The 25355-nt window shown below is 35.5% G+C and overlaps 1 protein-coding gene across 2 annotated transcripts in view; it reads right to left on the reverse strand.

Moving 5' to 3' along the window:
* LOC134546317 (kinesin-associated protein 3) overlaps positions 1–25355 on the reverse strand; it is a 134848-nt gene that overhangs the window by 92315 nt on the left and 17178 nt on the right. For both annotated transcript variants that reach the window (XM_063389056.1, XM_063389055.1), the window contains exons 5-7: positions 20789–20925; positions 3463–3790; positions 404–582 (exon numbers count right to left, since the gene is read on the reverse strand). In XM_063389056.1, coding sequence (XP_063245126.1) covers positions 404–582; positions 3463–3790; positions 20789–20925 — 644 coding nt within the window. The remainder of the gene's footprint in view (positions 1–403; positions 583–3462; positions 3791–20788; positions 20926–25355) is intronic.

Consider the following 25355-nt stretch of genomic DNA (forward strand, 5'->3'; position numbering starts at 1 on the left):
TAATATACACAATCTTAAAATTCAGTAATATATCTTCACTGTCATTTCCATTGATATATAAATTGTGTATATATTTTGCAGTACACAAAAATGAAATATTAACACTCATTTTAACATATAAACAATGAATTTATCATGCAGCCAATATTTTGATGCATTGCAGTAAACACACCATGAGGTTAGGAATACTGTTAGCAGACTGAAGAAATTTTTTTATTTATATAAATACTGCAGAGTAAATACTGGTGTACAAAACATCCATGCAAATTTCAGTGAAGAATATTCTACTACAACCAACCAGAAAATTATAATACGACTGGTAATGAATTCCATTACATGCAAAATTTATATATTATATTTTATTGTTAAAAAGTAAACAAATTATAAGCAAACAATACATTACCATTTCATTCACATTTTCCCTGAATACAGACAGCTTCTTTAAGAAGGTTAGAATGAGTATTATAAGGTCTACATTATCACGGTCCAGCGTCATGGTCAACAAGCCCACTATATTCTTCCTGCACATTTTATCCTCTACCTTGGTGTCTTCTGCAATGTTCAGTAGCAGGTAGAATGACACTAGACAAAAAAAAAACTAATCACAACACTTCTTTGATACTATGCCATTGCAAACCTTTTTTTATAATTACAAAAAAACTTACACTTCAAAAGTTATAACTGAACTCATACAAAACATTTAAAAGCTACACCATGAAAGAGATGTAATAACAATAAGGTAAGTAATAGAACTATTAAAAAAAGTCCAAAAAATTAAGCAAAAAATTAAATAAATAAGAAAGAAAAAGTCTGAAGTTTTTGATGGTACAAAATATTATTGATGATAAAATAAAGCCAAAGATAACAAATGGGAAAATATAATAAATGCATAGGTTTCATTAGTAAACAAACTGACAACCAAAAGAACCAAAAAATGGTTTTTTCGAAACCAGTGATGTGTCAATTCCCAAATTTTCTCGAATCCAAATCGCAAATTCAAGTCACAAAGAGTTCCTCTCTCAATGTAAGTCTTAAAACAGGGTGTCTACTGAGTTACAAAAACAAAAATTAGTGACTTTTTCTTGACAATTTCTACTGAAGTGTGACCACGAAACTTGTCAAAATGGTATAATTTTTAAATGTTATAAAATTAATCTTGAAAAAAAGGGCCAAGGCCAAAGGTTGTCACATAACCAATTTTATCCTTCTGCATTTTGAATTTTTGTGCTATAACATGTCTGGGAACATTATGGGGAACAAAAATCACTAGTAGCGCATGAACCTCTGTCAGATGTGTGTGTCATTACCTTATTAAGTGACCACAATATTTCTGCTTTCCACACATTCTCATCAACACAATATTTATTTAAAGAACCTGGGAAATGTTGTGACTTTGAATTTGAAGGAGTTGCACATTCAGTAAATGATTTATCAATAGAAGTCACGGTTCCTGAACTACTTGAAGTGGAAGGTGTCGTATCTTTTTCCTGACCCAAATGTGGGAGCTTGTCAACCTTCAAAAAACTTAGTGTTGATTGTTTGCTTTGTAGTATGGTAGAAGATAGCTCCAGATGTTTTTTTCCTGCTTCATGAACCTCCACAGATGACAAACCACTGTGACTTACATCAAACTTCGATTTACAGAGTGTGCAAAATGCCTTCTACTTGTCATCTTTAACAGGACGCAACCACTTTGAAAACCTATCATTTTCATCTGAGAGCCAATATTCTTTAAAACATTTTCCAGGAATTTTCTTTTTCTTAGTTACTTTTCATTCAATTAACACTGAAAATAAAATTATTAGCAAGTAGTTGCAGTAAAAGCATGCAAAAATATACAAAGTTAACAAATGAAGGTTAGTTTGAAACTTAATTGAATAAAATTAATTATATTTGCTTTCCCGCATGCCAATTTTTCGTCGCACTTTAAGCGCTAAAACACGTTAAAATTTGTTGGCAAACATTTTCAGCACATTATATTATAGAAAATATTACTATTCCATTCCATAGCACTTTAACCTCTTCGAAAATGATTTCAGTTGGAAAATAAAATGTGGCGGCTATTTAGGGATTTTTTGTTTTGTAATTTGTAAACACAGTCGTTAACAAAACCAAAACACGAAAATACATCACACATTTTGTGCACAAATTTTTGGCTTTCTTTTATCGTAGCCAAACATAAATTTACGTTTCGTACACACAAGCAAGCAGTAAACAAACAAACTCAACGCTATAAGTTTGATTATGAACGCTTGCCATTTGACAGCTACAATCGATTATGTGCGATCGTTGTGCACTCTGTAGAGTAAGAATGAAAATTACTACACCGTGGCTGCGACGGAACGAATACCACCCTTTTTTTAAGCGTGTAAGGTACGAGAATTGAATAAATTACATATTCACAGCATTCTAATGGACTTTTTTTTTTTTAAATAAAGAAGAGCAAATCGCTATTATTAAAATTTTCTCTGCATTCTATGTGAAAATTATGACGTTACACATAGGAGAATAGAAGCTGTAAGTAACATTTTGAACGGGATTTTAAAGCAAACGTCTTATGGCAAAAATGGCAGGACTGGCCTAGTTAAACACGGGAAAATGTATTGTGTGGGAACATCTTAAGCGATGATTTTCCTGAAAATGCAAGCTGCCAAAAGCACAAAAAATATGGTATATACAAGATCAGTGCACAAGAAATACACAATAGCCTTTTAATTAATTTTTTCATGACTTACAAAAATATACTTAAAAATTGTGACTTTTTCGGGACTTTCGTGACCTTTTACAACATTCGTGACTTTTTTGTGACTTTCGTGACCTAGGTCAAAAATAAAATAATGTACAAACAATAAAAACCATTAACCCTGCTGTTAAACATTTAACCCTTATGTATTCCAAATCACCAGATATAATTTTTTAATTTTAATATTACACAATAAAAAGGCAAAATATAATTAAAAAACCGGTAAAAGGAGTTAAGTAGTCGATATTTTTTATATAATCGACTAATTTCCTAAATACATTTTTTATTGAATCTTTTTTCTTGAAAATCCAATTTTTCGACTATTAAGATTTGATGGTACATTAGTTTTGATTGACCGACCCTCGATTAACCAAGGTTTCACTTTATCCTAGCCGAACTAAAGTGTCTTTACCAGCAAAACTGTTGGGGAAGCCAAAAAAAAAATTAACTTCAAAGATGCCAGTTACTGGTTGGGCAAATTATGGACTGACGAAAAAAAATTTTCACGGAAGAAAATCTGGGAGGAAAAAAAAAAACACCAAAAAAGTAACACCACTGGACCGACTAAAAAATCAATGCGATTTTCTTACTATAACAGTGTTATCCAAGATTTTGCTTATCCAAGGTTAGAGCTGTCTATATTAACTCGGTTAATCGAGACACTACTGTACTTGAGGTCCATCTCAAATTGTAACTTTATATATAAAAAAGGAGCAGACCTCGCAGTAGTTGATCCTGCTTCTTGACATAACTGAGGAGCTTCTTCCTCCCCTTGTCCAGCTCCTCTCTAGTTCTACGTGCGTCGTCCGTCGCCTCGTTCGAGCAGCGCGCGTCGCCCTGCTTTCTCTTGGGCGCTGCGGCCACTGGGATGTGCGACACAGAGCCGTCGGACGCCCTCTTGCGGGGCTCACCCGCGCTCTCGGGGGCAGCGGGACCCTGCTCCGGGCAGCTCTCGTCCAGCCTGCGCTGCCGGAGGTCCAGGTCACCCTTCCACTGGTCAAACTTCTTCAGCTCGTGATCGATCACTTCCATGCACAGGGACCCGATCTGACAAAAAAAACACACTTACTATAGCTACTTTATGTTTTCAAACAGTGCTCCAGCAATCCGATTATTTGCCTTCCTACATCCGGTTTCCATTCCTCGCAGTCAGACCACGATTTTTCGCAAGTGAGAAACGTGCTGGATGTTGCCATAGCCAGTAGGTTTTCTCGAGGTACTTTCTCCCATACCCCCAAACAATTCCACCAATTCTCATCTCATCACCCTTCATCATCTCTATTGACTTGAATTTCGACAAGATATTAAGGGGCCCGCTAGTCAGGGGTATATTTGTGTGAGGCGAAATGATAAGAGCGACGCCCACTGTGCTTCTAGTGCAGTATTGCCTTTAAGTGCACTGGGCAACTATGAGATTGGAGCAGTAACCATAACATTTTATGATGGAGAAATTAAATAATGGTGTAATGCAAGTCCCTTGAATGCTTTCACGAAACTCTACTGAATGTTTTATGCCTACAAAATATTTTAACTCTTTGGAAAATACAGTTTAAAAAAGAAAACAGAAGTACTTATCCACGCTCAGTGTATTATTAAAGGCTTTTTGTAAACAGAACCCACTTGGATATTTTGAGCAGTTTTCAAATCACATGGTTTCTTCGGAAGCTCTGCACACAGTATGTCTGCCCGGGTAGGCAGGACTCTTTTAAGGTCTTACTGTCCACGCCAGGAATGGTGGCACTCAAGCTCCCTAGTCCTCGGGCTAATGGGAGGGCACGACCACCCGCAGCGACGGGCGACAGCAGTAACGGCGTGGCCGTACATTCTCTTACATGAAAACATTTGTCCACGCCAGGAATGGTGGCACTCGGTCAATCTATTCCTCGGATCAGAGGGTACGATCATCTGTAGCGAGGACGATAGTAGTAACGGCGTGGTCATATATTCCGTTACATGACTATATTTATAAATGTTTCACAGTAAATGTTGATATACACCTGTACCATGTGACCATAATCATTGACTTTACAACAGCTTTCAAGACCAGGTACTAATTTGTTTCAGTAAAAAAAAAAACAACACATCGAATATTAAACATAATTTAAAATACTAAACATTTATGTCACATTGAAATGTAAACAAAACATTCATCACGGTACTGCATTACTGCGCAGCTGAAATGTCCCTGCAGTCTTTGTATAGCTATGCAATACAAAGTGTCTTAGGCATTAATGTCTCTTATGCTTCAAATCATATATATATGTATATATGCTGTTAAAAATAAAATATCCTAATAACGTTAATAACACATATCTTACAACGCATTAACATTTTGTCAATACTACATAAATAATCTTCTTAAAACACCATTTAATTGTTATCGCAAATATGGTAGTGGGTCAATCCATTTCAAATCATCCAGGGGTCTACACCCCACCCCCTCAGATTTTCTTGAAATTTTTTTACAGCACTTATGAACAAATATAACAACGCGTATTTTTTATTTTGGCCAAATTTGCTTTAGTTTTTATTTTACAAGTTTTTTTTAGAAAATGGTGCATTTTAACTGATCTGTTATTTGAGGTTCGAGATGAAAAAGGCACTTTTCAGTAAAAATTTAATTGTGAAGTTATTATTTAATACTAACTAATGAATTTTACAATTATTACTTGAAATTTCATCAGGGTTCCAAAAATCCGGTTAAAAATAACATTAGACTCATACTAAACCCTGTTTTCACTCTTTAAAGTTGGCGCTCTGTAATTTTTTTCATCTGTACAGCAATTTCCGTAGATGTTCCTAACTTTTTTATGGCTGATCCAATGAGGCTGAGAAATGTCTCATTTGAAAAAGGATGAAAAGTACTATAATAATATAAACCAAATTCATGGGTATTTGATGTTATCATTCGATAAAACGGGAAAAACATATTATATTGCTGAAAAGATGCATGTTAGCTGTAAATTGTTATCAAATCAATGGTTAGAACAATTATATTAATTTTATTATTACAGATAACAAATAGCTTATACTCTCTAATAGGCTAATGAAACTAATCATATAGTTTTAATTTTGTAAAGGTTACTACTTAGGATTTTTAGGTAACATTCAAGTGTCGAGTAGGTAGTTAAAGTGTGTTAAAAATTATAGGTATTAATAAAGTTATTTAATTTTTTGGTTTACCTTTTTTGTTGATATGAAACATAATATTTCCTTGGCCAGGCAGCATAATTGTTTTTAACACTTTTTTTTTTAGAAAGACTGAACATCATTCGTCCAACTTGAGCACTTAGGGCCGGTTTTATGACCCCCGGCTAAAGTTCCGGCTAAAATTTAACCGCAGGCTAGCTCTTATTTCGGTTTTATGACTCCCTGTTAACGTCTACCTTCAAGTTAAAGTCCCGGCTAACCTAGCGGGTGGATGAACCGGCCGATAGCTGCTTAACCGGAGGCTAAGCAACAGAAAATAAAATGGCGATGTATCAGGCGAGGTTAGTTGTTGATAGTGATGATGACTATTTGAGGAATTCTATTCAATATTTGCAGGATGCGATGGAATAATTTATTACTAAATATAAAATGCTTCGTCGTATTCGTCAAAGATTTATTAAAAATTACATGACATGAAAGTGTAGTCACGCTTTTCTATTCTCCTCGAGTCGTGTATTATTATTTGACTTTAATTGATCACGAAGTACATAAACGTGTGCAATGTATATAAACTTAAATGTTCCTGCTTAAGAACATGTGTAAATTAGTGCATTTTAAAATTGCAAAACAAGGGTTATTATTACCTATAAAATGTGTGTTTTCATGGAAGTTGTATCTGTGAATTTTTATTCGTAATACAGTGGACATATGCCGGGAATGAAATACACTTCATACGACTTCAGACGTGGTTCTAATTCAATGAATACAATTGAATGTGAAAATAAATGTTACCCAATTACCCCTTCCCTATCTTACAAACCTTTAGGTACTTATTATCTACCTGCCACGCAAGTGCAAAACGAAAACAGCACTGGAATTATTCTGTTTCCCGTATCCAAGTTTATCCCTTGATCTTATCGGCATGACCCTTTATATGTTGGTCTTGTTTTACATTAGACTTGCTGTTTTAATTTAGAATGTTGAAAAATCCTGTACATAACTCAAAATACCTAACATATCACGATACAAACAAATTATGTCAGGTCTTGTAAAAATATATTTATTTCGTATACATTTTACAATCATAATTATTTCACCAGTGAATAGGTATGTCTAGGATCTCTCGACCTACTAAATTAAAACAGCAAGCATCCTATACCACAAACTAATTCCATCAGGATTGGATTAATTTGGATACGTGATACAAAACTATTAGTACAAAAATGAAACCTACACCAGTGAAATGAAAATCGACAAGTATTTTCCCGAAACAGGATCTATATTATTTGATTATGAAATAAATTTATGAAAGAAATAAGTGTTCTCTAGCAAAAATGTCATCCCTATTTATATGTTTGTAAAGAATTACTTCGTTAGTTTTGGCTTACTATATAACCTAACAAAATCATGAGTTTCAATACAAGAGTAAAGTTGAAAACACACGGTTTTGAATTGTAAATTGTAATTTTATGGTTTAATACAAAGCAGGTTTGACGTCGAAGGAGTTTTTGGTTAATTTAATTATATCTGTTGCAAGATAAAGTTCGCGGCATATTTATTTACTGCAGCTGTAAACATTACGATTCACAATAAAAACAAACAGCTGACTAACATTCTACCAGAAAAAGAACTGTCTTGCAACAAAAGTTACCAAATTCTGGTTTATTTCATTACCAACACACCCATTATTACACCACACGCTTCGTCAGGTTCCGGTTAGCCAACCGCAGGCTAAGTTTGGGTCATAATACACCCCTCGTTCGTTAACCGGAGGCTAGCCTAACCTGAAGGCTAGCTAACCTGAAGATTTAGCCGGAGGTCATAATATCGGCCCTTAATTGTGGAACATCTATGGAGCAACTTATGTTTGTAAAAGGGACCCAGCACTTATCCTCTCTTCCAACATTTCAGTTTTGTGGCCAAAAAAAATGTCTGTGATGGCCAGTGAGGGTGCATGAAATTGATATAAGCATCTTTATTGTCATCATCAAGCACCAAAATGAGTCCAATCATTATCTTCATACACATAGGTATTTGGTTGGAAATTTGGAAGATCTAGTTTTTGTGATAAACTATACCTCGATGAAAAAAATTTGTCACTGCTTATCCGTTTTGCTGCTATTACAGTATTAGATAGTGGCCATAAAGCTACTTCACAGATGCCTGGTTTGTTTCAGCCTGCCCCTGTCTGCCTGGCAACCCCCCCCCCCCCCTCCCTCAAACAATTTTTTTCTATGGTTATGTGACTAACTGGCAAGGGACTGAGAAGAAATAATAACTTTCCACCAAGGAAAAAAAATTAAATACAAGGAAGGAGGGAGAAGGGGGCCTCTCCAGCAGATGGACAATTACATGTGTGCGGGGAAGGGGAGGGGGGGGGGGGGGGGGGGGCAGTGCTGTAGGGTTTACATTCCAATAGCTGAGAAAAAATACAAAGACTTCTCTTGTGCTCAGAATTCTACTGAAGGCAAATATATGGTACAATCTAAATTTGAGGGCTCTTAGGATGAAAAGGATTATCCAGGGTTTTTACATTGGTGGGTTCTAATTAACATGGATAATCAAGAGTTTACTGTAAATGTAAATCTCAAGTAAAAGAAGGTTAACTAATTTTAAAGTGTACACAAACTATGTGTTATGTGTAATAATAAATAAAATTAATATGATTGTTCTAACTATTGATTTGATAATGATTTAGAGCTAACCTGCATATTTTCAGCAATATAATAATTTTTTCCCTTTTTATCAAATGATAACATCAAATACCCATGAATTTTATTTTATATTATTATAGTACCTTTTCATCCTCTTTCAAATGAGACATTTCTCAGCCTCATTGGATCAGCCAGAAAAAAGTTAGGAACATTTACGGAAATTGCTGTACAGATGAAAAAAATTACAGAGCGCCAATTTTAAAGAGTGAAAACAGGGTTTAATATGAGTCTAATGTTATTTTTAACCTGATTTTTGAAACCCTGATGAAATTTCAAGAAAGAATTGTAAAATTCATTGGATAGTATTAAATAATAACTTCACAATTAAATTTTTATTGAAAGGTGCCTTTTTCATCTCGCACCTAAAATAACAGATTGGTTAAAATGCACCATTTCCTAAAAAAATTATAAAAAAATAACTAAAGCGAATTTGGCCAAAATAAAAAATACGCGTTGTTATATTTGTTCATAGATGCTATAAAAAAAAATTCATAAAAATCGGAGAGGGTGGGGTGCAAAATTTTGTTTTCTCTGGATGATTTGATTTGGAATGACCCTAGTGCAATTAAAAATGTGATAACATGAATGGTAAAATAATAATAATAATAATAATAATAATAATAATAATAATAATAATAATAAGGCTGAAAGTGTAGAATTACAAAAGCTATAAATAAACAATACCAACAAATTAAATACGATTCAGAAATGTATGAGGTAAATACCAAGCTACGCTGATAGATATATATTTGAAATATAATGTTGTTTCAAACGTACAAAATGTGCTGCACATGTCAGGAAACTCACAATGGACTTGCCAAAACACTGTCGTTACTTTCACAGGATGTATAACAGTAACCATCACTGTTTTTGGCACTGTTTTCACTACCCTCACCGGTATCAGTATCTTCACCGTCGTTCCCAATGGTGATGACAAAATTTGTCTTGAATATCGTCCATTAAGTGGTCTTTTTTGCAATAATTGTCTTCCGTGTTCTGTACGTGTTGGCAGTAGCCCTCCCAGTCACTTCAGGTAATAGAATTCATAGCTTGTGTGGTTTGAATTTGCAATGATTGGAGAGACAATTCACCGGTGGTGTTATTTTCTCGCACTAGACGTTTAAGTTGTGCCCAAGCGAGCTCTATAGCATTCAATTCACACATGTAGGGTGGTAATCTGATAGCCTGATGACCATGAGTTGCTAATAGGTGATCAACTCTAAACCTTTTTGTTCGTGGTCGGTGTCTGTCCAGCAGATCTAGTAGCTCTGTTTTACTCATAGTCACATTACATTCGACCCCATTTCTATTAAGCCAACCCACTATTTCTCGTTTAACATCGTATTTTTATGGTGGCTTGTCCACTTGTTTGGAGTGGTATGGTGCGTTGTCCATAACTACGATCGATGCAGGTGGTAGATTTGGCAGTACCTTTTCTGAAAGCCATTTTTCGAAATTTACAGTGTTCATTTGTCTGTGGTAATCCCCCACTGTAGCACTAGCTTTGTAAACAACACATGCTCCTGGAAGGAAACCATTTCTCGAACCAATATTCAAAACTATTAGTCTGTGAGCAGCGTTTCCTGTACTCAACACCGTTTATATAGTCCTTTTTCTGCCAACATTTCTTGAATGTTAAATTTGTGTCACCCAAGTTTCATCAAGGAAAAATATTTTTTTTCTGTCTTTTCTGATTTGCTTCATTTCAGTAAGGTATTTTGACCGCTAACGAACGATATCAGCTCGTTCAAGGAGTACTACATGTTTGTCTTGGGTTTTCCTCCACACGAAATCCATTTCCTTCAGAAGTCGGCGCAATGACGATTTGCTCCAAATCCAGCCGATCTTTTCTTTAAGAATTAATAATAGCTTGTTGACTGTTGGCACAACCTTTTTCACAATATAGAATTTGTGAATTGTATCTCGAATAAGTCTTCTATCAAAACTGTCAACGTCAATTTTTACAGTCTTTCTTGGACTGCAAAAACCTGTTAATTTAAATTAGAATCAACAAGTTAGCTTTAAGGGGGTAGTTTCCTTACTTTCATGAATTTGTTGAGATTTCTCCATTACTATATTTATATATATGCAATATTTTCAAACTAGGTTAAGTATGACATACATCACGTTTTAACAGTAATTTTAAGTACTTTTTGTTAATATTAAAACCATTTTATGACCTGCATGATCCTAATTAGGTATATTCTAATAAGTTAATAATTTCAGTCCCTCAACAAATGATATGGATGACAGGCAACTGATTTCAACTTCAAAAGGTCTGATAAGTACTTTAATGTGTCATGATTACCACCAAATTTCAAGATTAAGCCATAAATATTATTACTGAGTAATAATTATAAAATTATTAAATCTAGGAAACTAACCCCTTAATAAAACTAACATACTTAAATAGAAACTGGACAGTTTTCACGAATCAATTTCAGCACAATCTACAATTCGGACACATACGAACATACACCTGATTTTCCATCGGTTCTTTGTGTTTAATGAACGTATATATTGGGCTTAAGTAGGCGGCCTTTCTATGCCGAAAACACCCGTTCAAATAGGAGGCGAGGATTTTTGGTTTAATTAAAATATAGTTTATTTATTTTTCAATTCTTTCCGCGCCCCTGCAAATTATCATAGTAACATGGAATACAAAAACGCTTCCCCCAAACACCATTATTTATTATAATGATCCCTTACATTACATACCTTTTTTATACCAGGAGTTGTTTGAGGTTCGTGTGGACGTTCTTTGTTTTGTTTCCTTATCCTTAGGACAGACCGACGGCTTACACTAGTGTGCTACTCTGTCCGTAGGTTTGTGGACTGGCACTTCTAAACACTTATTTTTCGCTTCGCGGTCACAACATTCCATAACATGTTTCATTATTTCTCTTTCGCCACTATGAATTACTTTTTTAAATCGTACCGGACATTCTCTAGCATCCATCGTAACCGACTACCACTGTTCAACTGCTGTGAGGGAACAATGTTTGTAGGTTGCAGGCTACAGTCGCAGGTATACGCGGGGAGTCACTTCCCCTCTCTCCAGCATGACCCCTCACCCCCGCGGAGAGAAGTGCCACCTTTCCTGGCGTGGACAGTATGTCTCATTTAACTGAATGAACCTTAAGAAACCATGAAAAACTAAAATCAGGATGGTCACACCACGGTTAAAAACTTGGCGCTTCCCAATGCAAGTCCATTCTTTTACGACTGCATAACATTCCTGTGACACTTGGAAGAGAACAGTAATACTCATTCACACACCTTGACTCTACATTTCCCTGCACTTTAAACTGCTTAATAACTGTTCCATGGTATGCTCAATTTATAGTACACTAAAAATTAAATTAGTTAGCGGTTTTCATGAAAGAATGCAATTTTATTTTATCTAAACATGCAGAAAAAGTGGAGCTAGGGTACATCATATAGCTAAGCATGAAAGTTTAACTATGAAACAAACTTGGCACTCATAAATTTGAGCGTGGTGCATTGGCAATCATGACCAGAGTCATGGGTGTAACAAAAAAAATTGAAAGAATTTGAAAAAAACAGCAGGTAAACCCCCCCCCCCCCCCCCCCAAGATTAAATTCTGTGTACACTCCTGCACAGAGTCCAAGAAACTGATGCAAGTCACCTGGTAAAACCTCTAACCCTAAACAAAAGTAAAATTTGAGAGTTCTTTTATTGTGTGCCCTACGGGAATGTAACAACAGTGTTGCAAGAATTTAAAAAGATTTAATATTTAATATTATATCATTTAATATTCTCTCAATGTTTCAAATCATCCATTTAAGATTTACCTCTTAGCTAACAATTCTGCAAAACAACAATCAACAAACCAGAACCAGAGAAGCAGCTTTGAAAATTATAATTTGAAGGAATCCATAAAGTTAATATTTGTTTAATGATCTAAACAAAGTTTGCTGATTTTAACTGCAATATTTTAAACCAGTGTAAATCATGCATAAATTAATTTTTTTTCATAAAAAAATTTAAATACATTTTTAAATAGAATACCTAAATAAATTTTAATAAAAGGTCTAATTCCACTGTAGTAATAACAATAATTTGCTCATTGGTGTTTCTCGTGCTTTATGGGAAAAAATAGTTATATACTAATCAAGATCTTATCATTTAAATTATGTGAATACATCATAAATTATACCCAACTAAATACTCTAAAAAAAATTAATTATAAAATTGTAGTCAAAGTGTAAAAAAAGAGGAAATAAATAAATTTATTATTAAAATTTTTTTTTTTTTTAGAGTCCCTGACTGTACAGTAAATCCCCTTTCTGTGGGAAACACCCATTCTATGGAGAATCCTCCTCCTGAGGTAATACATATACCCTTTCTGTGGTCAAGTTCCAGTCAGATGTGCAGATTTGCTGGACTTCAGTTCTTAGATGTTATAACTTTTCTGGTTTAACATGAGTGGCGGAAAGCGGGATGTTGTAAGGCTTTCATTTGAACATGCAGAGAACCAAAATAACCAGTTTTGGTTTCTTTTAAAAAAAAAACCTGGTTCTTTTCCAACCCTGAATCTAAGAAAAAAAACCTATTAATTGTGTATCTTAACCCTAACACCCGAGGTGTGGTCTCTGAGACAGCAACATGTTATGGCAAATGTTTGTTTTCTTGACTCGCGTCTTGTATACTCCCCCAGTTCGCCTACCTTCCTTTCCTATCATCTTTCAATACCTACATCAGTTATGCCCTAGCTATCTAGCAGATTGTGTTACACTGTGTTAAATTTTTTAAAACATCAGTCCCCGAGACTGTACGTCAGGGTAAACATCATGGACTATGACCACTAAGTGCAGAGAAACATTTGTGCTGATGATCCCAATTTTGATGCCATCACAAGTCGGTGGATTTCAGAAAGTTAATATAGGTTACAGTCAGTGGCGGATCCAGGATTTAGGTTTGGGAGGGGCTTGACCCAGCTGAGGCTAGGCTTTATAAAGGCAAACACTAAAACAATAGTGGACCCAGATACTTTTGGAGGGGGCTTGAGCTGGATCCGCTACTGGTTACAGTAGTGATGCTGATGATTGTGATGAAGATTTTGCCATTCACAATGACCATTCCACACCAGAAAAGAGTGAACATTCCACATCACATGATGAAATAGAGTACTCAGTTCTAAATTACTATGATCAAAACAGGTACAAAAGGACAGAAAACTTTTTTACATCTAGAGCATGAACACGGAAACACAAGTTTATAATATACTGTGAGCTTTTGCACATCTTGGTGTTGAAGCATATACTTAACTCTATGGGATTTGGTAGAGAATGATAAAATTTCAAATAATTTTGAAATGGATAAACATCAAAACTTGGTAGACAAAGAGCCAAAAAAGACAATAAAAATGTGAGCGACATAAATGACTTTTACATGCTACAGTTGAAGGCAGTAATTGGTCTGTTGATATATTCAGAAATTTTCTACACTAACCATGAGTCCACCCAATATGTATCTTTTTGCAACACATATTAGTGGGAAGAACATTTTTAGGCGTGTTATGATTAGAGATAAGATTTTAACGTTTTTTATTCTGACCAATTTCATTTTTAAAACAGTATGCTTCTGTGTTACTGTTTTTTTTTATTTTTATGATATCTGTTTATTTAAAAAAAAACATATTACTGAACAAATGAGATACACTAAAAGTTCCATGATATGAATTTCTCCAAAAAGGTGTCATATTGACTGATACATGATGCACTTTTACATGATTTTTAATACGCATATCTTAATATTTTGGAACAAATAAAATAAGTCTGTTGTATTTCTGTATTTGAAAAATGTTCTAAGGTCGTAATTTAAAAATGAGTAATTAATAGAAGTTGCTGGATTAAAAAAGTAAACTTTTCCAAATAATATTTGATTAAATTGTTTAATTGTTAATTAAGTTATTGGATTTTTGATTAAATGCTAAATTAATTTCTTTCCTTGAATTTAATATTTAAAAGACTAGTTAGCTACTTGTAGTAAGAGTTAAATTTTGATTAAAAATGCTGATTAGTTGTATTTTGGTGCTTTGTAGTGTATATTATTGTGAATTTTGGTGTTATTTGGTATATGACATGCTTTTTGGTATTATTTCAGTTTTATTTCAATTCACCTGAAGTGGTCGGTGCGCGTCATTTGAACTTCGCGCCGCGCGGCGGGCTTCGGCGCTCCTTCCCTTCCTACTTTCCCCCCCCCCCCCCTTTCTCTGCGTCTAGTGCTGTGTCTGACTTCCCCTCGTGAGGTGTCCGCGCATGCGCGTGGCGCCCTCTTTCTTACTTAAAACTAGGTGTATTGCCTTGAAGGCTCTTCTTGTTCGTTAGCACTCAGTCGGTGCTGGTCGTGCGCTGCTGAATTAAGCATGTAGTCAGATAATTGCTTTAGAGAGAGAGTGTGACAGCGGGGAGAATGCACGTAAGTGTTTGTAAGGTGGTGACCCTTACAGTCATGTAATTGGTACTTGGTAATAGCTAAACTATAAATTCTTATTTCGGCCGTCACCTTCTAAATTCTATTTGGCATTTATTTTTACCTTGCTCGTTTTTGTATTAATTGCTCTCTATACCATGTGTAGTTTGTTTGACGTTTCTCCCCGTCATGTCTTCACTCTTCGCTAGGACTTGTTTTTCGCTTTTACGTAATGTATTTAATGTATTAATTTGTGAGTTTTCTTTTGATATCATGCTTTATCATGCTTTAAAGTAAGCTTTATACCGCCTAGTGTAGGTCAGGCCGCGGTCGCCTGCATGTTCATTTAACGTTTTTTGTATTCTCTAATGAGGCATTTGTCTGTGTTAACGACATTCATTGTCCCTGTATGTAAGCATTAAATTAATTGTAAAATTTCTATCTATCAAGTATCTATCAAGTTTCTATCATGTATTCTATCAAGTATTTAATCCTAAAGAAAATATAGATATGCGTTCACGTATTTTGCCGTGGCATTTGTACCGCTGCTTTTTCTTGCTATCAGTATTAATTAATACTCAGTATTACTTTTGTATGTGAAAGAATGATGTATTTGTACAAGGATTTACGTGAGGCTTTTGCCTAGGATTAAACGACATGTGTTAATTTCATTACTTGCTAATTTAACCTTTGCATCCATCCTTGGCTATAATTTATTAGATTACCCTTTTGAACACTGTTTACTCAGCTTAAATTATTTTATTATTTTTAAGGATGGTGTTACACGCAGTTGAAGGTTCACGTGAATGTACTTCACCTGTTGACACTTTCCTATGAAGCTCATGGAAGCCTTCACACCATATAATCATGTCCCTAGTTATGACCAAACCAAAATCCAATAATTTTAAAGTTTAAATTCTTTAAACGATAAAAACAAATTTTGTAAATGTTTAAGAATTTTTTTTCTCCAAATTTTATTGATAGTATGGTCAACTTGACAATTTGTGATTTCATTTGAAAAAAAAAAAAAGGATGGACCAAAAAAATTCTCAAATGCCATCAAATCCTTAGTATTCAAAGAATTCAATATTAGAGGAAAAAGATTCAAAGAAAAATACTACAGGAATAATGTAAATAAAAAATTCAACACTGATAACCTTGATGTTTACTAGGTCAATATTTATTCTTCATAACGATCATGTTACCATTCTCCAAGATATTGTACATTTAACATGTAATTACATATATAAATAAAATTGCAATATGTTTTGGTTCTGGAAACTTGAGCTAATGAATAAAGCATTTAAAGTGTTGAATGTTTCAACACCATAGTTAATAATTTTGTTTTCTTGTACATTATTGTTAGAGACAAGATTATATGTATGGTGATTGCAATAAAATCAAAATAAGACCAAAAAGCATGTCAACACACTACTGTGCCGTGTATTAGGGATTTAGGCACGTTTTATTTAAAAATTTTGTAATCTTAAATATTTTTGGAATTATTATTTTTTTCTCTCATCTTATTTTCTTTACGGCCAGGCCCTCAGCCTCTGTTCTCAGAGGCGAGCTGATTTTCTTTCCCAGCCTCATGCTAGGCTAGCATTCTGGCTAATATTTCTCCCGCCTCCAGGCACGTCGGAGCCGGTAACGTTATTTCTTCGCGGGTCTTCTTTTGCCTATAGCAGCTTGTGAAGCAGTGCTGAGCCCTGCTAACTCTGTCACGAATCGGTATAAGGTTCACTAGCAGCAAGACATGACAGGAGGATCCCGTGGGCCTTGTGTCCCACAGACCATGCGTTTTTTGAAGCCATCCCCCTACTGCTCACCCACCACTTTCTTCTCAGAAGTGTGGCTAGGAGCCACGACCGCACGGGGACGTTAACCGGAGTCAAGGCCATCTCAGGCTTGACAGCCGCAGTTACGATTCTGGACCTTAGCGACACCTTAGCGACACCTAGCGACGGCTGTGGTAACAAATGCCACTCGTGGGCGTCGGCGGCGCCGACACTACCGCGCTCGCGCGGAGGTAACGACAACCTTTCCCCTCTTTATGTCTCAGGCCGCTAGGTGGCACCACTGGTTACTCCATTACCCCCTAGCTTGACACTCTCGTCGGTCACAAGTCGATTTATTAGTACTTCCTCTCGCCACCAAAAGATAGCGCCTCAGTCGCGCAGTCACTCCAGTAAGATCTAATTTTTTTATGCCGGACACCTTCGGGTGGACTCGGTCATTTTCGGCTCAGAGCCTACCCCCCTTCCCATTCTCTAGAGACCCCGCGCTTATGATATCCTGGTGATATCCCGCTCTGAACTTACTTCGGTGCGCGCCTCCTGACTGACTGGTACCGTTTGTAGTTGCGATCTTCGGCGAATCATCGACATCGCACCGTATATTATGTAGTCTGCTCAGACTAGAGGGATGGAGTCCCTATCTAAAATTATTATTAACCAGTCAGTAGTTTAGTTGAAAGTACCTAGAGAAATTTAGTATTTTTTTTATATTTTTTTAAAATTAATCATGATGACTTCCGTGGCTACCGCGAATCGTGGTTCGAGTTTTCGGAGACGAGACGCCCTCTCCTGAGCGCCAGGACCAACACCCTGTTTTGGTAAGTCTTGACATCAACATCCCCCCCCTTTAATTTTCCTTATATTGGCCTTTTGCGCCATTTAAGCATACTGTCTGGAAACAGGTCTAATTCTTTGGAATTTGGACTTCTGTTTCAGACAGGGTTCCAAGTTTGGGGCAGCCAAAATCCTCTGCCAGAACCTCTGGAGTCGGTTCTTGAGCAGACCCCACCACCTTTAGGCCAACTACCTCGCTCACCGTCTACCTACAGCCCCGGGTGATACCCGCATTATTCTATTATTCTATTCACAAACTCAACAAAAAAAATAGTGTAACCCAGTTAAGACAGCGGACAGTAAAAGCAAGTCGAGGAGAAGAAATTTATATTATGTTTTGCAAGGACTATATGTACAACTCTTAAAGTTACCAATGTTAATTTCATTCTTGTTTTTAAATATTGTAATTTTTGTTATACATTCAGGGCCGGCCCTCTCGTAAATAACGTTAAGGAATATCATATAATAAGTGTAATTGTGAGGAATTTATGTTAGATCACTTATAAAAAAAAAACGATGTTACTAAGGAAAATTTAATCTATAAAAAAAGAAAGAACAATGATTAATAAAATAAGGAAGTCTATAGACGTAACAGTTGTTTTTTATTTGTTTAATATATAAGAACGATCCTTTTTCTCCCAAGTGTTCGTAGGGAGTCTCTAAATTTTCTTTGTTTACTCCTAGTGTCGCCTCTGTTGTTGACTTTTATAGCTATCAATTGAGGGCCCCAGTATTCAGTGTTTCCAAATCTTTTTATCTAATTACTGAATTATTCTTTAAGACACTAGGGGTATTACACTACATAACATCAAAATGCAAGTCATTTCATGGAATTAAGTTACATTTAATCAAACTTAATTCAAATGATACAAAAGTAATCTTTTAATGTTTGAAAATAAGGCATGTGCATCTCTTATTGAATCACTTCTAAACCACAAATGCTCGCTAATATATTTTTATTCTTGTGAATATATCTGTTTTAGACCAATTTATTACAAATTATTTTATCGTAAAATGCAGCATATTAATTTTACCACTATTTTTGTGGAGTAAATATAAAAAAAATTACAAATAAATAAACAAGTTTTTATAAAAATAAAAACAATAACACGGAAATCTGTTTTAAAAACAAAATTGGACGTAAAATAAAACCATAAAATCTTGTCTCTAATTATTGTATTTTGGACCCTTGATATCTATGTTCCAATTAGTAGGGCATATTACAAGTACTTTTTGGGATCCAAATTAAAGATAACTGGAATTTGAAATTTGCATCACATTTAACAGATAAACTTTTCATATATCTTATTTACCGGAAAATAATGCGCCTCTGAATATAATGTGGCCCCAAACTTTTTAATTATAAATTTATGAAAAAGACTTTATGGAATGGAAATCACAATTCAGGTACATAAAACTTAATAATTTTTCAATTATTAGATATATTCTATATTTACTAGACCCTTTCTAGCCACTTTCATCAGTAGAGTGATTACATGGTCTCTTTTGAAACACCACGCTGCAGTCAGAAAAAAAAATTGTTTTTTATTACAGTAGTTCAAAATGGTGAGAATAGGAGGGGGGGGGGGAGGGGGGGGGGGCTGTTCAGGGAGCTAAGAATGTGGTGATATACGGTGGTCACCTGAAAGGGTGAAAGAGACAGAAGCCATAGTGAAGAAAAGCAGAAAGAACCAGTTACAAACACCATTCGTACTTCATACCCTCTCCTTCATTCTGCATCACACATCTGTCAGCCTGTGTAGGTTCAGGAGGCAGTAATTAACAGTGGTCTTAAGTCACATAAGTGACACATTTAAGCGACAGAGCATGTACTTTTTCAACCTAGCTATTCCCATTGGCAAGATAAAAGTTTGCGATTATAATGCGACCCCCACTTTTAGTTTCCATAGTTTGTAACAACCCAGATTACAGCCTTCCCCATGCAATCCAGTAAGAATAATTTTGTTATAAATTGTTTGTCATATTTCAGGTTAGGTGTAAAGTTTTTCCTTTTAAAAGTTATTGTTAATGTAATTCACCGGGTTTATTATTTTTATTTATTTTTTAATTAAGAAGTTTATTTTTTAGTATTTTTTTTTGCTGGCTTCTTTGTGTGGGAAGGCGTGCTGAAGTGATTCTCCTTTGTTTTTTCCACGGCCGAGGCTTTGTTTCACACGTTAGGCGTGAGAGTCACGGTCACGGGAGTGTGAGAAAGAGACAAAATTGCTGTGTTGTGGGAACAGAAGTAAGCATTTCGTGGAAGTTTCTGTTGCTATGCGCCGTGATTGGCTGAGAATTACGTCAGCGAGCCCAGGTTACTGCCCGCACAAAGGGAAGGAAGGCTGTAAAGTTAGTCATTGTCCGAGCACCGGACCTTCCTTTCCTTTGTGCGGGCAGTAACCTGGGCTCGCTGACGTATTTCTCAGCCAATCACGGTGCATAGCAACAGAAACTTCCATGAAATGCTTACTTCTGTTCCCACGATGCAGCAATTTTGTCTCTCTCTCACACTCCCGTGACCGTGACTCACACGCCTAGCATGTGAAACGAAGCCTCGGTCGTAGAAAAAATGAAGGAGAATCACTTCAGCACGCCTTCCCACACAAAGAAGCCAGCAAAAAAAAAAAAAAACTAGAAAAATAAATTTCTTAATTAAAAAATAAATAAAAACAATAAACCCGGTGAATTACATTAACAATAACTTTTAAAAGGAAAAACTTTACATCTAACCTGATATATGACAAACAATTTATAACAAAATTATTCTTACTGGATTGCATGGGGAAGGCTGTAATCTGGGTTGTTACAAGTTTTGGTAAAAATCATAGAATTATATTCACGTAAATACGGGAACTACGCTAGCAATGGATACAATTAAAAAAAAATTATTCAGTATTCATTATCAAGCAGTTAAAAATGACACTGTGTATATTTTATTTAGCAAAAATACATCCGTGGTCTCACAGTCCTTGCCTCAGAACTGTGCACTATAAATGTCAACTCGGGTATTAAGGGTTAACTAACTGTCGACCATCAGAACAATAAAAGAACTGAAGGTACTCTAAACAGAGAGTAGTGTTCCGTTCCAGGCAAGCAGGCAGGTAGCACAGACCTTGTACTGGAGGATGACGTGATGGAACTGGCTGTACGTGGAGAAGCAAAAGAAAATGTAAACAATGTTCGTGCTCAGCTCGACGCTCTTCTTCCAGTCCTCTCGCAGAACGCGGGAGAGCGCACTCAACACGGACTCTGCGCCACACAAAACAGACACAGATATGTGCACTATTAACACTAATGCCATCAATAACTCCATACCTATCACATGAGTGCTGTAATCAGCAAACTACATAACCTAATGTTACACGTACATACTAGTTTTACTACTTCTGCAATTTAGAATGAATTAATGTGTTGGGAGGAAATTTTAAATCATAGAGGCTGAGAAGCTAGTATTTTGTGTTCTGAACTTATATCACATTATCATAAAACCAATTTGTTTTATTTCAATAACCATTTTGTTTTGTGCTTAGTACTCATTTTCTCATTTAAAACCTTTTTAACATTGATTGAATGCCTAAATTAAGAACTGCTTAACCAGGGTTCCTACAGTCTGAGTCAAATTTATTTCCCTGACTTTTCCCTAACCATTCATTGAAACTTCCCTGACCAATTACGAAAAAAAATTCAGCTTTACAAAAAATATTGATGTTTTAACTGTGCACTAATTATATTGGCCTCCTCCTCCCCTTCAGCTAACCGTACCACACCTTCAACATAAATATCAGAAAGCAGACACAAACTTTACTAAAACTTCCATTTTTGACATGAATATTAAAAAAAATTCAAAACACTGTGGTTCAATAAATACGTAATTCAATTACAAAACAAAATGTTAACATGTAACAAATAAATTCAAAAAATTTGAAATACTAGTTACAGCAAAGCTCTTTTTTTTTTTTCAAGTTCTTTTAATTCCCTTTCCATTGCTTCCTTTTTCTCTTCTATTTACCTCATAATTTTTTTTTCTTTCTTCTCCTAACTCTTTCACTTGTTTTTCTAACAATCTCTTTTCTCCCTTTCTTGTTGTTTCCTCACTTGTTTTCTGTTTTCTTAGTTCCAAATAATCTTGATATCGTTTTCGAGCACTTTTCACATAATCTAACATCCTTTTATCTATTTTCACATTCTCAATACCTCCTGCCTGTTGCACTTCATCTTGAATATGGAGTTGTGCTATCACTGTCTTTTCTAGCATGTTTTCAACCAATAGTGACTTATTAATTGAAAAACCCCCTTCCACAGTTGCATTACCATGGGAGAGCAGAAGACATATCTTAATTACTTCCCACAGGTTTTTGTACACTTCACTTCCTCTCATGAAGTTTCCATAGGTGCTATAGAGTCTTGCCTCCTCATTAGTTTCGCAGTGTTCTTGAAACATTTCCCTAAGTACAGTTTTCTTCACATCACACAAGTTACAGTATTCTTTTTTTTTAGCCTTTTCTGCAACTTCATCATCTATTTTGTTTGAAGAAAGTAGCTTTTCTAAAAGAAAAGAAAACCTTTTCTGACCAAGTGAAGGTGAGTGTTGAATAATCGAGGGATCTAGAGAAGACAATCCTCTAACTGCTTTGTACTTCAAAGGATATCTTTCTTGAAGTTTGGCACTCATGGCTGTCAACATGCCACGACATTCATGCATAAACTCAAGCTTTTCTCTTTCCGTTACAGAGGTTGATACTTCTGCAAGAAAGCGTTTTGCTGCAAATCCAACATCAACTTTATTGCTTAGGATCAAATTGTCTGATTTTTTTTACATCAATAGAGCAGATTTGTGCTAGTATACTTCATCACGTCAGGCTTTACACAGCGGTTCATAATTTCTCTCAGAAGTTTCTCCACTGCTTCAAAAATAAATGGACTCGTGGGTTTTGAAGTTTGAAACTTCTTAAGAAAGTACTCACACTATCTGCAATTGTCTTGCAGAATGCCAATTTACACTTTACAAATGGATCCTGAGCAGCTTCAATCAAGGTTTTTGCAACTTTTGTCTTCGGAAGCTTGGCTACATTAACAAATTTTGCAACATGATCCCATATCTCTAACGCTCTTTTAAGGCACTTGGCATTGTCTAGCCAACGTACATTACAGAACTTCAAAGGAAATATTGTGCATTCCGTCAACTCTGTAAATAATGCTCGCCGAGCTGGAGAATCTTGGAAAAGAAAATATAATTGTAGCAACAAGGTACTAATGTCCCATCCAACAGATTCAATGCCAGTTTTCAAAGCACCATGAACCACATGCAAACTACACGTTCCCAGATTCAGTAATGTGAAAGTTTCATTGCTTGTAGTGGATCTGATGTGTTCTTGGAGACATTTGAAAAATTTCAAAATGACGTTGGGGGCATTCATAGACACCTGTATTATTTTGGAAGATGACAGAGGAGCAATTCCATCCAAAAAATGCCTAAGCAAATGTTCAGCTGTGCTTCTATCAAGAAACACACTATTCAAGTATCTGGTAATAACCATTTGCTTTTCTTTATCCCAAAACCTGATTACTGTGTCCATTTGTCCTCGCTGAATTACTTTGTTCAATGCTTCATCAAAACATAATACAAAATTTTCGCACAACTTCAGGCGATCTAGCATATTCTGCTGGAAGTACAGTGCTAGCCCATGAAGAACATACGCAACTTTATCTCCTCCTAAAGTAAATGCATTGGCAACTGCACTATCTGGAAACATAATTTTAAATACAGTACTTATGTTACTGCAAGAATTAAAAGACATTTTCTTGCACACAACCTGTAGACTCCAAATAATCTCTGCTTTCATTGCATCTTCTTTTAAAACATAATTGTTGAGATTTCTTTGAGGCACTACATTCTGTAGACTAGTGACCGTGTTTATCTGAAGCTGAGTGCATTGTGACGTGAAGACACTATTTGAGCAAGAAGAATCACTACTCTGTCCCTTGTCTAGGTTAACGTCTGAAATCGCTGTTGATCCAGAACAACTTGCAATATTACCTGGCGTCTTTATGAAAAAAGAAGACAAAAAGTCTGACTTGTTGCACCTCCCACCATTTTCAAATGGGTTGGTCCTTTCCCATGAGAAACTAATGCTTGCTTTCCCATATTGCTCAAGTTCAAAGTCTTTTTACACACACTACAAATTTCTTGAGTATTATTCCCATCTACAGGATGCACCCATGCTGAAAAATCTGGAAACAGCTGGGTTCAGCCACAGCTGATTAAATACAGTTTTTTTGTCAGACATAATGAACTGTAACAGTCTTTACATAATCAACCTGGAACAAAACAAAGTATGTGGATGGTTACACACAAAAGCTTACTACTCCACATGCAACAAACAGGTAGCCTTCTTTTCACAGGCAAGAGAGCCACAGCCACAACCCGAACAGTTCCGAAGTTTACCGAAGTGAAAGGTTAAGTTAGGTTCGGTCAGTTACATAAATAAAAGTTCTTTCTATTTTTATTTTCTAGGAGGTTAGGTTAGGTTCGCATTATTTAAAATACTATATCACCGTAAAATATATAAATCCTTGAAATATGGTGTGTTTCATGGGTGATCGTTCCATGTAGTGAAAGGAACACATCCGCGTAGCAAATACAGTTTCTCACTCCTTGTCAAACGTTGGCAACACATACTGCGCACCGCTGTGTTGGTTTGGTACCAGTGATTTTGGGCTTTGTTTTAGTTTACCTTGACGTAAATTTTCGTGCTTTATTGACACGTTCTACAGATAATTTATTCACGTTTATGATTAATTATCGCAATATTCATGCAATGGCGAGTGGTCGTGAAAGAAACGCTGTAACAGTTAAGCAAAAATGGAATATTTTGAGGTAGTTTGACAACCAAGTTGGATCGCATGTGGCCTTAGCCAAGGCATTGAGAACTTATCGTGTCTACATTAAACACAATTGTTCATAATCGAACGTCCAACGAAAATGCAGCAGAACAATATCGACCAATGGCAAAAAAAAATTAAAAAATATCTATTGTTAATGTTAGGCCTATAACATATTTTTACTTAAGTTTTAGGATTGCCATTAAATACTAAAGTTAATTGCAAACAAAAATAATATAGTTATTGTTGTAAAACTTTATTACATCAAGCGTTGACTTCAAGAATAATTATATCTATCATCATGTAGTTTTTAGTAAAATTTTACTTTCCCCTCAATTATACTTTCCTCCGAATTACACCTTTTTCAGTCTTCCCCTTGAAAACTGTAATTCAGGGGTTCCACTGTATTTTAAAACAAACTAGTAAGTGTGTTAGCAAAACACTATTAATGGTAAATACAGCGTAATACTTAATATATCTCAAAACTTAAGACATACAAGCCGAGTTAGTGAACTTCTTTACTACTTTCACATCTTCATTCATCACTGCATGCAGAAGACTGCAGTAACCTTCAAAAGATACAGTGAGCGGAACAGAATTTATTGCAACTAGAGATGATGTATGTACATACATAGCTAATAGCCAGACCTATGATGTTTTTTGATTAGATATATTTCTTTCAGAGTTATTTTTCGAAATTTTACTTTCCACTACATTTCACTGACTTTATAGCTATCTCCCTGACCATCCAGATTGTAGGAATCCTGTTAACAGAACATAACACATGGTGAAGATTG

Source organism: Bacillus rossius, chromosome 1 (genome assembly GCF_032445375.1).
Source record: "Bacillus rossius redtenbacheri isolate Brsri chromosome 1, Brsri_v3, whole genome shotgun sequence".
Lineage (NCBI taxonomy): Eukaryota > Metazoa > Arthropoda > Insecta > Phasmatodea > Bacillidae > Bacillus > Bacillus rossius.